At 49.1% G+C, this 13,733-nt stretch overlaps 2 protein-coding genes across 2 annotated transcripts; both read right to left on the bottom strand.

Annotated features, from left to right (window-relative positions):
* Positions 1 to 166: 166 nt before the first annotated feature.
* Positions 167 to 1,969, bottom strand: C8R40DRAFT_1029616 (protein-tyrosine phosphatase-like protein; the record flags this gene model as incomplete). The annotated part of the gene is made up of 5 exons (XM_046223127.1): positions 167 to 600; positions 697 to 951; positions 1,054 to 1,542; positions 1,582 to 1,792; positions 1,889 to 1,969. Coding segments are annotated over 5 exons (1,470 nt in total), but the record flags the coding sequence as incomplete, so codon positions are not given.
* Positions 1,970 to 2,285: 316 nt separating this feature from the next.
* C8R40DRAFT_177358 (uncharacterized protein) lies at positions 2,286 to 3,856 on the bottom strand. Its single transcript, XM_046234258.1, has 4 exons — positions 3,844 to 3,856; positions 3,084 to 3,783; positions 2,632 to 3,025; positions 2,286 to 2,567 (listed from the first exon to the last, which is right to left on the bottom strand). Exons 2-4 carry the CDS (start codon positions 3,712 to 3,714, stop codon positions 2,411 to 2,413), a joined length of 1,182 nt encoding a protein of 393 aa, XP_046086657.1. The 5' UTR covers positions 3,715 to 3,783; positions 3,844 to 3,856; the 3' UTR covers positions 2,286 to 2,410.
* Between the last annotated feature and the right edge of the window lie 9,877 nt (positions 3,857 to 13,733).

Here is a 13,733-nt window from a genome sequence, read left to right as displayed (position 1 = left end):
CAAAATACATATTAGAACAATTGCAATAGTACATACTGCGTTATGCACCTACACATCAATATTCCAAGTATTTCAATCTCAATCCCTCATTATCTCTAGCCGCCTCTTAACCACATCCAGACTTCCCCGCTCACCGTTTCAACTCCCCCCTCTCCACATACGCTCCCACCATCATCTCATACACCAGCACGGCTTGCTCGGGTCTTTGCACCATCCCTGCTCTTTGTTCCCTCAGCGAGTCGATCTCTTGCGAGACAAGGTCAGCTGAAAGCGAGGTGGGGAGAGGACCAAGCGGACCGACGACGGGAGTGTGGCTGTTGTATGATGTTGTTGAGGCATCTAATGGAGGCGTCGTCGTCGAGGTAGGCGCTGTAGAAGATGAAGATGAAGTTGGAAATGAAGTTGTTTGGGATAATTGGGTAGAAGGAGGAGGGTGAGGAGAAGGGAGAGGAGAAGAAGAAGAGGGATGCTGGAGATCGCCAGGTGGAGGTAAGAATCCTGCGTGCCGGAGAAGACTGTTCATTGCAATGAACGAGCCTGTCCGACCAATGCCCGCAGAGCATCCGACAATGATAGGTGGGTCAAGATCCACATCCTTTTCTTCGGCCGAGCCACCGGTCTGATCATGAGATACCGCCTTGGATTCCTTCGAGGTAATCTTCATCTTGTCCTTCGCATCTTTGGAGGAAGTCTCACCAGGACGAATATGTGTCGTCTGACTCGAGCCGGAGCCGGAGTCGTCGAAAGGCATTTGTCGATTGACCCGATCCACAAGCCTGACGAATTCGAACAATGCTGCGCGGTCTGAAGGCGAGGGCACAGAGTGGTCTGGCCAGGCGACGAAGAGGAGATGGGTGAATCGGATAGCAGGATAAGTTTTCGATCGTGTGGATTTGGGTTTACGATGGACGGAGGACGTCGTCGATGAATCGTAAGAATCACCGTAGTGGTCTGAGTCTGAGTCGCTATCAGCAATAGAAGATGAAGGGATTGGAGGAACAGAAGAGGAAGAAGATCGAGGACGAAGAGGGAGGTCATCACTGTCTTTGTCACTATCCTCGTCGTCGACAACAGCGTCAAGGAAAGGCCTAACCTCGACTGTGCTCTTTACACAACAAGCTTCCCGGATTTCTTCCTGCGCGACAAGAGTCACTTTGAGCTTTGAACTTGCCAGTTGTGAGGCAGAAGTTGAAGTGGGAGATGACGAAGGATAATCGGTTATATCTGGTACGATGATCATGGTTTGTCCGACAACGTCAGGGAAGTATGGATGCGCTTTCCGTCGTCCGCTTTCCACGTTTTGAGTCAGTTGGACGACGGTTCGGGGACGGGAATGATGAGACTCATTGATGCGCGATTTCAGTGCGAGTACAGATGGATTAGAGGAGGTAGAAGCAACTGAAGGACTGAGAGAAGGAGGAAACATATCTTCGAGCAAGAGGCTCAAGAACGTATACGCTGTATTCCTTAACGGCGCTTGGGACGCTATCCACCATTTCCTCCCATATTTCTCCTGAACCCAATTTGCATTGAGATAAAGCCCTTCCGATTTGTCGTCACCACTCAAATGATCATGAACACTTCCTGGGTTGCCAAAATGAGGAACCTTGATCTTGACACGCGTCCGGTCATACGGCAACACATCCATGTACCGATTCCTCTGCCGATTGACTGGCAATGTACCAGAAGCGATGGAGTAGAAGTTTATCGACTCCGAAGAGTCGAAAGCGGAATCGGAAGAATGTAGGTGACTCGATATAGCTTCAGATGCGGCCTTAGATTTAGCTTTTATCTTTCCTGCTCCTCCAGGTTGAACAGCATCCACAGAAAGGTGTTGATTCGCATTCTTCGACCTAACCGACTCGATAGACTCGGCTCTGAAGTGTACACGAGCGTCCTCGCGTTCATCGAGCGTAGTGAGCGCTGATTGGATGTGCGATGTTGTATACGCGGTTTGAAGCCAGCGCGGAAGGAGATCTTCAAGATCGTAGTTGCTGAGGCTGGATTTGGCTTTAGCTTTGAGAGGCATAGAGACCCGGGCGTAATATCGGGTAGCAGTTGAGTGTAAATGAGGACGGAGTAATGACAATTGACGCATACACTATGAAGGCGAGCTGGGTCGGCAACGTTGACTGTTCGATGATATAGTGGAATAATTTAGCATCTTCATCTATACAGAAGGGTTATAAACTTACGAAAGTTTGCTTTTCTTTATCCTCTGCTGTCAGAAAGTCCTTGAAGGATCTCCCAAAAAATGTTTGATTGCGCAAAGTCACGAATGCTCTGGAGACAGCAGTTTAGGTGGCCGTTCCAGATCAAACACTGACAGTAGACCTTCACTGACTGAGCGCTAATACATTTCACTACCATCTGACATACTACAGTTATCATGTATACTGTATAACAATTCTCACAGGCAGACTGAGGCTACATTGTCATCAACCATGGGTTCGTCCGTTTTCTGCACCTTTTTCACTGATTTTTGTTTGCTCGGTTTAACGGTCATTGCGAGGATAGCTTCCAATATCACAATCAGCGAGCCGTCCTCTTCAATGTATATGCTACCGCTGTTAAGCGGGTTGATCATTCAGTAATCGGAAGCCAAGAGGGGAATTGGCTGAAACAGCTCACCTTGAGCTCAATATTCCGCTGTCCAGGGATGCGTAAATCCCGTGGGTCTGTCCTTTGACTACTTGAACCCGGGAATAATTCGGTCCTGAGACCAGGTATTCACCAGGTTTAGTCGACAACTCAATTTCAACCTCATCCTTGTCCTTCAATTGCGAGTCTCCCAAGCCCCCTCTCACTGCAGTGGCCGCACTCGAGCGAGTGGAAGGTAGAAAGGTGATAGTTGCCTGTACCGGTGTTGATTCGCTTTGGTCTGTCAATGACAAACCGATTTGCCAGGTATCCGCCGCAGGTTCTGTGTTCCTGCGAGTCCGACGCCAGAGTGAAAAAGATTTTTTCTTTTTCGAAGTTTGTGGATTGTAAATGGCCTTCCGGAAAGTCAAGCACCACATCCGACCTTTTGCGTGGTATTAACACTTAGAATTGAATCTTTGAGTAAGATAGGAGGAACGCACCTTGGGCAATGAACTCCAGATTTACTTTATTCAACCCTCTTATCCTCATCTGGAACATTGGAATAGTCAAAATGGCAGTGAAAGCTGGTTGGTGACGGTTGCTGCTCGATACTCGCGAAGGGTTTGTTATCCTTGGTTGCACTACCACTGTATCCTGTAAACCTGTGCTCCCCAGGTAGATTGCCTTTGCTGATCCCGCAGATTTTCTGTATAATTCTGTATTGCGGACAGATTCAAACAGAGGTTGGTCGTCCTTTATCATACAAGCGCGGCGTATATCAGCTATTTGAAGAAAATCACCTTCTTCATACGCCGCATATTCCATAATGAGAGACAATATTCTTAATGACGCTTCGTCATTGACGTCGGTCTGGAGTACTTTCTGGGAAAGTAAACTCTGGCCACCATGGTCATCCAAGCTAGATTTCCGTTGAATCAGGATCGACAAACTGACACCAGATTTCATAGCTACGGATGCGCATTCTTTCAGGATGGAAGAAGCTTGTTCCGGAGACATGACTTCGTCGACCAAGTATTGAATTCTGTTTTGGATGGTAGTGAAGGGTTCCCCATACGGATGATCAATCATCAGGTGGATCCCAGTGTTGTAGGATCTGGATACGTAGAGCATCAATGAAGGCTGGGGTCTGCTGGGGTCTTGTGAAGGTCAGGCTAGATCCGAAGGTGAAGTTTAAATAGGCTGAGGCTGCAACTATAACGTTATGTTCGGGTCAAAATCGATAAGAGTAATTGAGAACACCTTGTTCTAAAGTCAGCTGCGCAGCTAGAAGGACTCGAAGGAGCCTAAGGTTCAATAGATTTACGTCTCCCAGCTCGTGATTCGAAGAATCTTCCCTACCTGAAAGAGAAATCTTTAGCATACAGCGCCTGTGGTGGATAGCAAATCAGTTTGACTTTGACAAAACCCTGCGAATCGGCACCGGTACAGGCATTGTTGAAATCCGTGCGATGAGACTGATCGTGATAGCATATTATGTATGTGCGATATGAAGAGGACTGAAGAGGGCTAAGGAGAGTGTGAAAGATTAAATACTCTTTCGACCGAGTTCGACCGCTACCACCATACACATGTTTTACTGCGACAGTCTGCTGCATTATTTCGATATTATTTTCTTATTCGCCTGATGGTATAAGCTCAGCTGAAGTTAACAATGATCAGCGTCGGTTGGCGCTGGGCCGAGGTCAAAAAAATCCTTAGTGCCGTGCTGGCACGGCAATCCCCGACTCTGAACGATTTCTGATGTATAAGGTAAACTAAAACTGGGAAAGGGCCTCGTTCCGAGGCACTGACCTTGGCTGGATTGCCTGACTTGCCAATAGGATACAAAGATATGGATAGTGAGCTTATGTACAATTTCTTATGATATGCACACTTGCAGCAAGTAGATGTTTCAATAGCACAAAAGTAATGCAAAAAACAGATTATAAACAAACTCCATTCTTACAGTAACATTTGGATGAGGTGGTTAGACATTGAGAAGGATGAGATAATTGGAGCAATGAGCAGATGGGGGCAAGTCAGGTTGAGAACTTGAATACACACCACAAAGTCCACCATAACTTGCAGCACTATTAGTCGCAAATTCTAACAATGCTCACTTTTCACTACTACAGCATGTTTCAGCTGCCAAATTCCAATGATGACAATGCATGTAAAGTAAGTTTCCACAAGTATGGCTGACACCCCGGAGTGGAACAGAACTGCATAAAAATGCAATGGTTCACTGTAATTGTCAGCAACTGGTTCTAGTAACAGGTGTCACCAGGTGTCACTTAAGAAAACCTCAGGTGGCGGAGCAATAAAGGAAGTAAGCAAAGTTCTGGGCTAAAGCAGGTAGAATAGACAAGATCAAAGCTAAGGAAATACAACAAGTAACTACAGCTTATATACAAGTAAGTACCATTGAACACTGGAAAATTTTCACTCGCAACCAGATTTATCCTGCTGTCAGGCTTGTTGGATGGAATTTTTCTCTCAGTTTGACTGCAGGATTGTCTACGTTGCAGGTGACAAAAACTCTGTTGCTGATGCTCTATATTGCTGCTGCGATGACCCGTTGACATGCCTAAATTTTGGCTAGACATCTATGCTGTGAATTGTGACATTTTCACGCATAGATTCGTATCAAGAGGACTGTAATTGAGACCCAGATTGACAGTCAAAGTTAATACTGAATCAGTCTAATAAGTTGAAGGGACCATATACCCATACTACTGTTGAATGAGCTCTCAGTTGATAGGTGTCACGAAGCGGCAGAGGCGGAGTGACTAGCGGAGCAGGGAAGCGGAGTGACTAAGCAAGGCGATGAGGCGGAGTGACTGAGCAAGGCGGTGAGGCGGAGCGACTAAGCAGAGCGGAGGCAAACTGGTCCCAGATAATGACAGAGATATATTGAGTATCGTAGTCATAGGTAACAATAAGTAAGCACATACCTGGTCCCAGATAATGACAGAGAGGTCAAGATGAGGGACCAGGCTGTGAGGGGTTGGCTTTATATACATAATCCGATCTGCGAGAAATGACGATGTAATACTGTACAGTTTAGGAACAAGGAAGGTGGCGGAAGCCAGTAGAAGGAGAAGGGTAACAGGTGGATCAGTAATTGATGATGGGGATCAGGTGGGTCAGTAATCGATGGGATTTGACAGTGATGTAATCGTACAAGTAAGGGCGTCGAGACGGTGAGAAAAGGAAAATGATAGGGGTTACATACTTCATGACATTACCCCCCTTCTTATGACCATTGCCCTCGATGGTCAAGCTTTTGCTGCTGTGGGGTGCTTCTTGTGGAAGGCACGAACAATTTTTGGAGCCCGGCTCAGGTTGGGCGCTGGTTCCCAGGAGTTATGCCCTGCGTCGTATCCCTTCCACTTTACCAGGTATTCCAACCTCTTGTTAAGATCATGTACACCGTGTAACCGTGCCAAAGCTACAAGGTGCCTAAGTGCGGAAGACGAGTGGGACAGTAGTGAAGTTATTAACAACACCGCCGTTACGCCGTTAGTCCCCGGAGAGCGAGAGTAGAGAGAGAGGAGCTAAGTAGCAGCCAGGTCGGAGCGGCGGTATCGCCGATGACGAGGAGCGGACCAGAGGACGTTAAAGTCCTAAGGTCAAGGAGGACGTACTTCAAGGCGTTGAGCCAGAAGACTTAGAGAAGAGCTCAGTTGAGAAGGGAGATCTAAGTTGATCTAAGTTGATAATTAAACTGAGGAACTACAGTAGCGTACAGGCAGTATTTATATCTACGGAACGGCGCATCGGTGCGGAGCGCTAGACTAACTACTAGGAGCTATACGAGTAGTACCTGCAGGGTAGAGTAAAAGACAATAAGGAGAGACTAGCACGAAAGAGTAAAAGACAATAATGAGAGACTAGAACGAAAGGATATGTGTAGCGGGAAAGAACAATAGGAAGAGATTACAATAAGAGCAGATCTTCGGAATACCGAGCGGCGGAATGGAGGCCCGTGGCATGGACTTGACAGTATCCCCCTCTTAGGCTTGAGCCCTCGAAAGCCATTAATACCGGTAGTTGGTTAGTCACCAAGGAAAAATTTTAAAGGCCGTCAGGATCGGGGATTTGGCCTATCAGTCAGCAGGAAAATTTTCGAAAGCCGTTAGTACCGGGAAATGGCGTTAGTCATCAGTGAAAATTTTCGGTTCACCGTACACCAAGTACAATTCGAAGGAAAATTTTCGCTGGTCCGTGCGCAGTTTTGCCGTATAAAAGGCCCAGAGTTTCGCCGGTAGGACCCAAGTTCCCAAAACTTCTAAGTCCAAAAAATGTCCGCTAGCCGTACCACCACTACCACCCTCACTTCCGCTACTACCGCTGGGCCTTCGAGGTCCCGAACAACAATTCCACCACCCGCCGACCCTGTCGACAACGACGAGGAGGAGTTGGAAGAAGACGACGATGAGGCTATCCGGCGGGCGGAGGAGAAGGTCCGCAGGATGAAGGCAAGGAAAGCGGCGGCGGCGGCGAGGAAGAAGGCCGAGGAAGAGGCAGCTAGGAAAGCTGCTGAGGAAGCGCAGAGGCAGAAGGAGGCGGCAGCTCGGGAGTTGGAGGAGCGCCGGAGGGTAATGGCGGCGGCGGCCACCGCTCGAAGTCAGCGGGGTTCCTCTCCAGGAGGAAGTTCGGTTTCCCTACGACGACCAGTGGTGGAAATTCGAAGGGAAAAGGGGAAAGGCAAAGCCAAGGCCCAGGTGAGTAATCGTAAGTTTTCGACAGTAACCTTAACTAACATTCCTGGTCTTGTTTGTAGCCTGTTGGCGGGGACCCCGACGACGGCGGTGACGGCGACGACGACGACGACGACGAAGATGAAAGAGTTCCCTGCGAACGATGCAGGAACAAGAAGATCCCTTGCCAGATGCAGGCTGGCAAGAGGAGTTCAATTATTTGTAAACCCTGTCACGACGCAAAGGTCAGATGCTCGTACTCCGGGCGTCCTTCGACGGTGAAGCGAGAGGGGGGAGGACAACCGATCGGCGAGCGCCTGGCGATCTTGGAGAGCCAAATGGCTCAACTGCTGGCAGACAACCGGCAGCTTCGAGAGGGCCAGTTGAAGGACAACACCTACAACCGCCATATCAACCGCAAATTGGACTGGTTGATGACGGACGCCGCGAGAAGGAGGAAAACGCCACCGGAGATGCCGGAACCAGGGCCTTCGCGGCTGCCGAAGAAGAGGCGAAGGGCCGTGGATAGTGAGGAGGAGGAAGAGGATAGGAGGATGGAAGAAGAAGAGGATGGAGAAGGAGAGGAGGAGGTAGAGGAGGAGGGAGAACCGGCGCCGAAGAAGGCCCGGTCGGAGAAAGGGAAGGAGAGGGCGGAGTAGAGTAACATCGGACATCGGACATCGGCCTTCGGCCTCTTCTTGTATACTTCTTGTCGCCCTGCCCTCGTTGTACAATTTTCTTTGTTGTTTGGTCTTTGTATATATAAAAAATGTTAACTCGATTTGAGATCGGAAAGCGAATGGGCCGCGAAGCGGCGTAAGAAATAATTAGTTCGAAGTGTAAATAGTATAAGTATGAATGAAATATAAGTGCAAATAGTTCGAAGAAGAATGTAAGTAATTAAGAAAAAGGAGATAAACACTCAATTTGCTATCATCGTGTTTATCCTCTAAACGCACAAAGTAGACTTCGGCGGAGCGCGGTGAAAAAGGGAAATGGAATAAAATGATTTTTTGTGATCAAGGTCCAGGTTTGTGAGGGTATCGGGCGTGGAACGCCGGTACAAGTTCGTCAGCATGTAATTCATCAGCAGCAACCCAAGAGAACTCATCGTCGGTACCTTCATAACCGGCCCACCGAATGTAATAACGTAGAGGACAACGTTTATACCTTCTGTCCAGCTTGGAGTCGAGGATTTCGGCAACGTTGTACTCCTCTTCCCCATCAACTTCAATTGGAGGTGGAGGAGATTGAGTACGATTCGGGAAAGGATTCGGCGTAACCGGCTCCAGCTGTGAGACGTGGAAAACCGGATGAATGCGGCGAAGATAGTCTGGGAGCTTGAGCTCGTAAGACAAAGTACCAGGTCGACTGATGACCTTGAAAGGACCAAGATATTTTTCTGAGAATTTTTCAGTAGGACGAGTAGAACGAATGTGCTTAGCAAGAACGAATACTTCGGAGCCGATCGGGAACTCCGGGTGCGAGATTCTTTTCCTGTCAGCTTGTTCCTTGTAACGAGACTGAGCTAAAAGGATTTCCTCTCAAAGGAAGACGTGGAGTTCATCGAGATTGACGACGAAGTCTCTGGCTAGATCAGACTTCATGTCGACCTCGGGCCGAACGGTGATATTTGGGTGGTATCCTTTGTTAGCGAAGAATGGAGTAATACCAGTGGAAGCATTGGGAGCGTTATTATAGGCGAACTCGGCGATCGGAAGTAGAGGCGACCAGTCATCTTGTTGGTAGGAACAATAAATCCTGATGTACTGCTCGAGAGTCTGGTTGACACGCTCAGTTTGCCCGTCGGCTTCCGGATGATATCCAGAGGTATAGTGAAGTTCCATGGAGAGCGCTTTACCGAGAGCCCGGAAAAACGCCGAAACAAATTCGGAACCACGATCGGAAGTAACATGATTAGGGACACCATGCTTAGAGAAGACGTGAATAACAAAAAGCTCAGCTAATTGTTCGGAAGTAATGGTGTCGTGAGTTGGAATAAATATAGCTTGTTTGGAAGATCGATCCACGACGACTAGGATAGCTGTATAGCCATTCGACATTGGTAGTTGCTCAATGAAGTCCATGGAGATGGAATCCCATGGCCGAACCGGAACCGGTAAAGGTTTCAACAAGCCGTAAGGCCGGTGACGGCGGGGCTTATTGCAACCACAGATAGTGCAAGAGGTAACGTAGTCACGAACAAAGTCTCTGACCTTGGGCCAGGTGTATTGACGACGTACAGCTTCCAGAGTGCGGTTCTGGCCGAAATGGCCGGAAAGTGGATGATCATGGAAATAGCGAAGTACTTGAAGGCGAAGATCGCCGTGATTAGGAACATAAATACGGTCGTCAAGGCGTAGTAGCTTGTCGCTACCTAAGCTCCAACGTTCATTGGAAGGATCTTTTGCAAGTTCCAAACCAGCAACGGAGCTCGGATCGGCGGGAAGGGCGAGAATGATAGCTTGGTGTAAAGCTTCGATATCCATGATAATCGAGGCTCGTAAAGCCGGACCTTCCAGAAAGGTAGCTCGAAGAGACGCAGTGAGTTGTTCGTTAGTAAAGATAGGACGAAAGTTATGAGGGTTCACTTGGGCGTAGCCGATATCCCCCTCTTTAGGGTAGACGTCCCAGCGTCTAGTTATCGAATCAGGTTTCTCGCCGAGTTTCCCCGGTCGGAAGCGAATGACCATATTAAATTGATGTAAAAATTCAGACCATCGGACCTGTCGGCGTGTAAGAACCTTGGTAGTAGAGAAATACTCAAGATTCTTGTGATCGGTGACGACGTCCACCGGATCACCCGAACCTTCCAGATAATGACGCCAAGCTTTAAAGGCCTCGAAGATGGCCAGTAGCTCTTTGTCGTGGGTATCGTAGTTGAGTTCCGCCGCATGAAGCGTTCTGGAAAGGAAGGCTAGAGGATGAATTTCACCGTCAGCATATTGGATGGAAAGAATAGCCGCAATGGCGTAATCGGAAGCGTCGGTCTCCACGATAAGTGGGCGATTCGGCTCCCAATGGGCCAGTATCGGCGCAGAAGTGAAAGCGATTTTGAGATTTTCGAAGGCCTCTTGACAGCTGCTGTCCCAGATCCAGGAAGCGCCTTTTCGGGTAAGCCGAGTCATCGGCACAACGATATCACTATAATTATAAATAAAACGACGATAGAAGTTTGCAAAACCCAGGAAGGACTGGATGTCCTTAACCTTCCTCGGGACCGGCCACTCTAGAACTGTCTGAACTTTCTCCTTGGACATAGTCAATCCGTCGGGAGAAAGAATATAACCCAAATACTCAACAGTATCCATATTGAATTCGCACTTCTCGGGGTTCGCGTAAAGCCGATGTTTCCGTAACCGCCGAAGAACTTCCTTAACGTGTTCTCGGTGTTCTTCTGGTGTATCAGAGTAGATCAGAATATCGTCAAGATAGACGATGACGCAGACATCGAGCATGTCAGAGAAGATGTCATTAACAAACCGCTGGAAAGCCGCAGGGGCGTTCGTAAGGCCGAACGGCATGACCTTCCATTCGTAAGAGCCGTAGCGGGTCCGAAAGGTGGTTTTCCATTCGTCACCTTCAGCGATTCTGACTAGATGATAAGCGTGAGCGAGATCCAATTTGGTGTATATTTTAGCTCTTTTCGGAGCGTCGAGAAGATCTGAAATGAGTGGAAGTGGGTAACGATCCTTTTTGGTGATACGATTGAGTCCACGGAAATCGACGCAAAGGCGAAGTTTGCCGTCTTTCTTCGGGACAAAAAGGACCGGAGCGCCGTGAGGAGAGGATGATGGGGTAATGGCACCAGTAGCCAGCTGTTTGTCAATAAAGTCTTTAAGGGCGACTAGCTCCTTTTCAGACAAAGGATAAATACGGCCGAGAGGCGGCGAAGCGCCCTCTTCCAAGTCAATCTTCAGGTCGTAAGGTCTGTGTTCAGGAAGTGAATCTGCAGCAATCTCGTCGAAGACGTCTGCAAACTCCGCGTACTCTTCTGGGATAGAAGGATGGAGTGGAGGGAAAGTAGGAGTGGTGGAAGAGCGGTCGGCGGCGCGGGCCGCGACCTCTGAGTGGATAGCACGAAGTAAGATGGGTTCCATACCAGCGTCCTTGCAAGCCCTGTTAAAGACTGCAGCACTGACAAGTGCAATGTCGACTTCGGGAGTTTCCAGTTGAGCAGCGAATTGAGAGACCGTAGGGTAAGAATAGATGGGTTCAAAGGGGAATTTGGACGAAAGGGGCTTGGCCCGTGGAGTCCGAGAGCGGGAGCGAGAGCGAGAGCGAGGTGAGTCCCCAGGGGGGTCTCCTGAATTGTCGGTGAAACCGACGGCGAAAGTTCCGGTAGCAGAACAGCGACCTTTGCATCAACGGTGTTGATAGCAGAAGGCACAGACGTCTGTGGAGAATCAAGGTGTGAAGTGTTACGGAACGTAATGTTTCGAGATGCCCAGTCAATCAACGGATTGTAGCGGGATAAGAAACTGTAACCTAGTACTGCTTTACAAGATGAATCTAAATGTGTAACATAAAAGGGTAATAGAAGCAGCTCGCCGGAAGGGAACCGAACGGCGATATTCGCCATATCGGTAATGGGTTTAGAAGATAATGAACCATCAAAGAGACGAAGATTAACAGGAGAGATTTTGGTCGTAGGAATAGAATTTTGTGAAACATAACGAGTATCAATGAAAGAGTCAGTAGAACCAGAATCAACAAGAGTAGGAAATTTAAGAAGAGCAGAGATAGGTTCGGCCGGCGCGGCCGAATCGGACAAAGGAAATTCAGTAGTCAATGATATTACAAGAGATCGTTCAATGGAAGAAAGAGCGGACGCGTTGAGATATAACTCCCCAGGTGAGGTACGAACCTGATCAACGCAGCTCCCGTTTCGTACCGGGGAACAAGAGCTGCGGACTAGTTTTCCGATTCCTCTTCAACAACCTCAACGGTTGCTTCGGGGGTTTCTTCAACCTCGGCAGCACGGCCCTTCGATTCTCGGGTCTTTCGCTTGTTGCAGTCAGCAATCTGATGCTTACCACCGCAGAAGAGACAAAGGTTGTTCTTCATCCTTCTTTCCTTCTCGGAGGGAAGGACTTTCCCATCTGCACCAAGATGGTTGAACGCGGGGCGCTGACCGCCGGATTGGCCGGAATTCGAAGAGTTCTGGGGCTTACCATTGTTGTTAGGCTTTCCACCAGAGAAGGGTTTAGGTTTCGGCGTGAGCGGCGCCGAAGAGCCCGAAGGCTGAGAATTGTTTTGCTGGTTAGTAGAACCAGTCTTGAAGTCCGAGGAACCCTTCTTCGGGTTCCGAGCAATAAAAGGCTTACCAGCCTCACGCTTTCTAGTTTCCTCGCGTTTCCAATAACGATTGTCAATACGAAGAACTTCTTGACGATAATCGGCGAGCGTCGCCGGCTCGGGCAAACGCGCCATTTCGTCCTTGATGCGCTCAGCTAAGCCTCGTCCATAAGCCCATTTCAGGGCAGCAGAATCCCAGTTGGTACTAGCAGCCAGGGTGTTGAACCGGATATTGTATTTCCGGATGTTCTCGGTTTCCTTCATCTTCAGATTACCGAGAGAATCTTCGGCCTCGCCTTGGGCGTCGTAAACGCCGAAATTATCCTGAAGCTCCTTTACAAGGGCTTTGAAGGAGGACGTCCAGGCCGGCAGCGAGTCGAGATCCGGATCGAGGATATCAGGGACAAACCATTCTTTGGCTGACCCACTGAGATAGGAAAGGGTATAGTTCACCTTCCGTTGGTCGGTGAAGTACTTTGGACGGTCATTAAAGACCAGGGCGAGATTGACGAAGAACGTCTTGAGTTTTCGGGGATCCGAACCGTCGAAGACCTCTGGCTCCTTGACCTTGCTCTTGGATTCAGAGCTGTCAGAAGGGCGGCCGAGGGCGGCGAGGACGGTACCAAGGGTCTCAATGGAACCCTTGAACCCCGAGAGGAGTTCCAACATAGCTCGTTGCTCGTTGGGGATGTCAGGAGAGATTGGGGAACGAGGACCACCAGGTCCACCAGGACCACCCGGACCGCCGGGACCACCAGGACCTCCAGGTCCACTGGGGTCACCAGGCTCACCACGCGGTAAACCGCCGGAGTCGTCATCCAGATCGTCATGATTGTTGTCGGCGCCCGGATCGTCGGGGTCGACAGGAGGGTCTTGATCATCGTGATCACCGGTGTCCAAATCGAAGTGAGGAGGTGGGTCACGAGGAGATTCAGAAGCAGCACGACGTTGGGGTTGTTTCCCCGTACGGCGGGCGATGGCTTGGAGAATTGGAGAATCAATTCGAGTAGTAGAGCGGCCCCGAGCCGGAGCGACCACGGGGGGTTGTCCACGGCGAGGGGTCAAGACTTGGACAGGTTGTCCGTCACCGGTGTACAAAGTGCTGTACTCAAATTGCTGATCTTCTTCCATGGCTTCAGGAAGAGTTGA

Source organism: Lentinula edodes (assembly GCF_021015755.1).
Source record: "Lentinula edodes strain Le(Bin) 0899 ss11 chromosome Unknown C8R40scaffold_16, whole genome shotgun sequence".
Classification (NCBI taxonomy): Eukaryota; Fungi; Basidiomycota; class Agaricomycetes; order Agaricales; family Omphalotaceae; genus Lentinula; species Lentinula edodes.
The sequence above is the reverse complement of the archived record's forward strand: the minus strand, read 5'-3'. Positions and strand labels throughout refer to the sequence as shown.

Coding starts and splice junctions, on each gene's coding strand:
- C8R40DRAFT_177358 (XM_046234258.1), bottom strand. CDS start 3,714: ATGCTCTACGTATCCAGATCCTACAACACTGGGATCCACCTGATGATT. Junction 3,026..3,083: donor TCTGGAGTTCATTGCCCAAG/GTGCGTTCCTCC, acceptor ACCACGCAAAAG/GTCGGATGTGGTGCTTGACT. Junction 2,568..2,631: donor AGCGGAATATTGAGCTCAAG/GTGAGCTGTTTC, acceptor CCCGCTTAACAG/CGGTAGCATATACATTGAAG.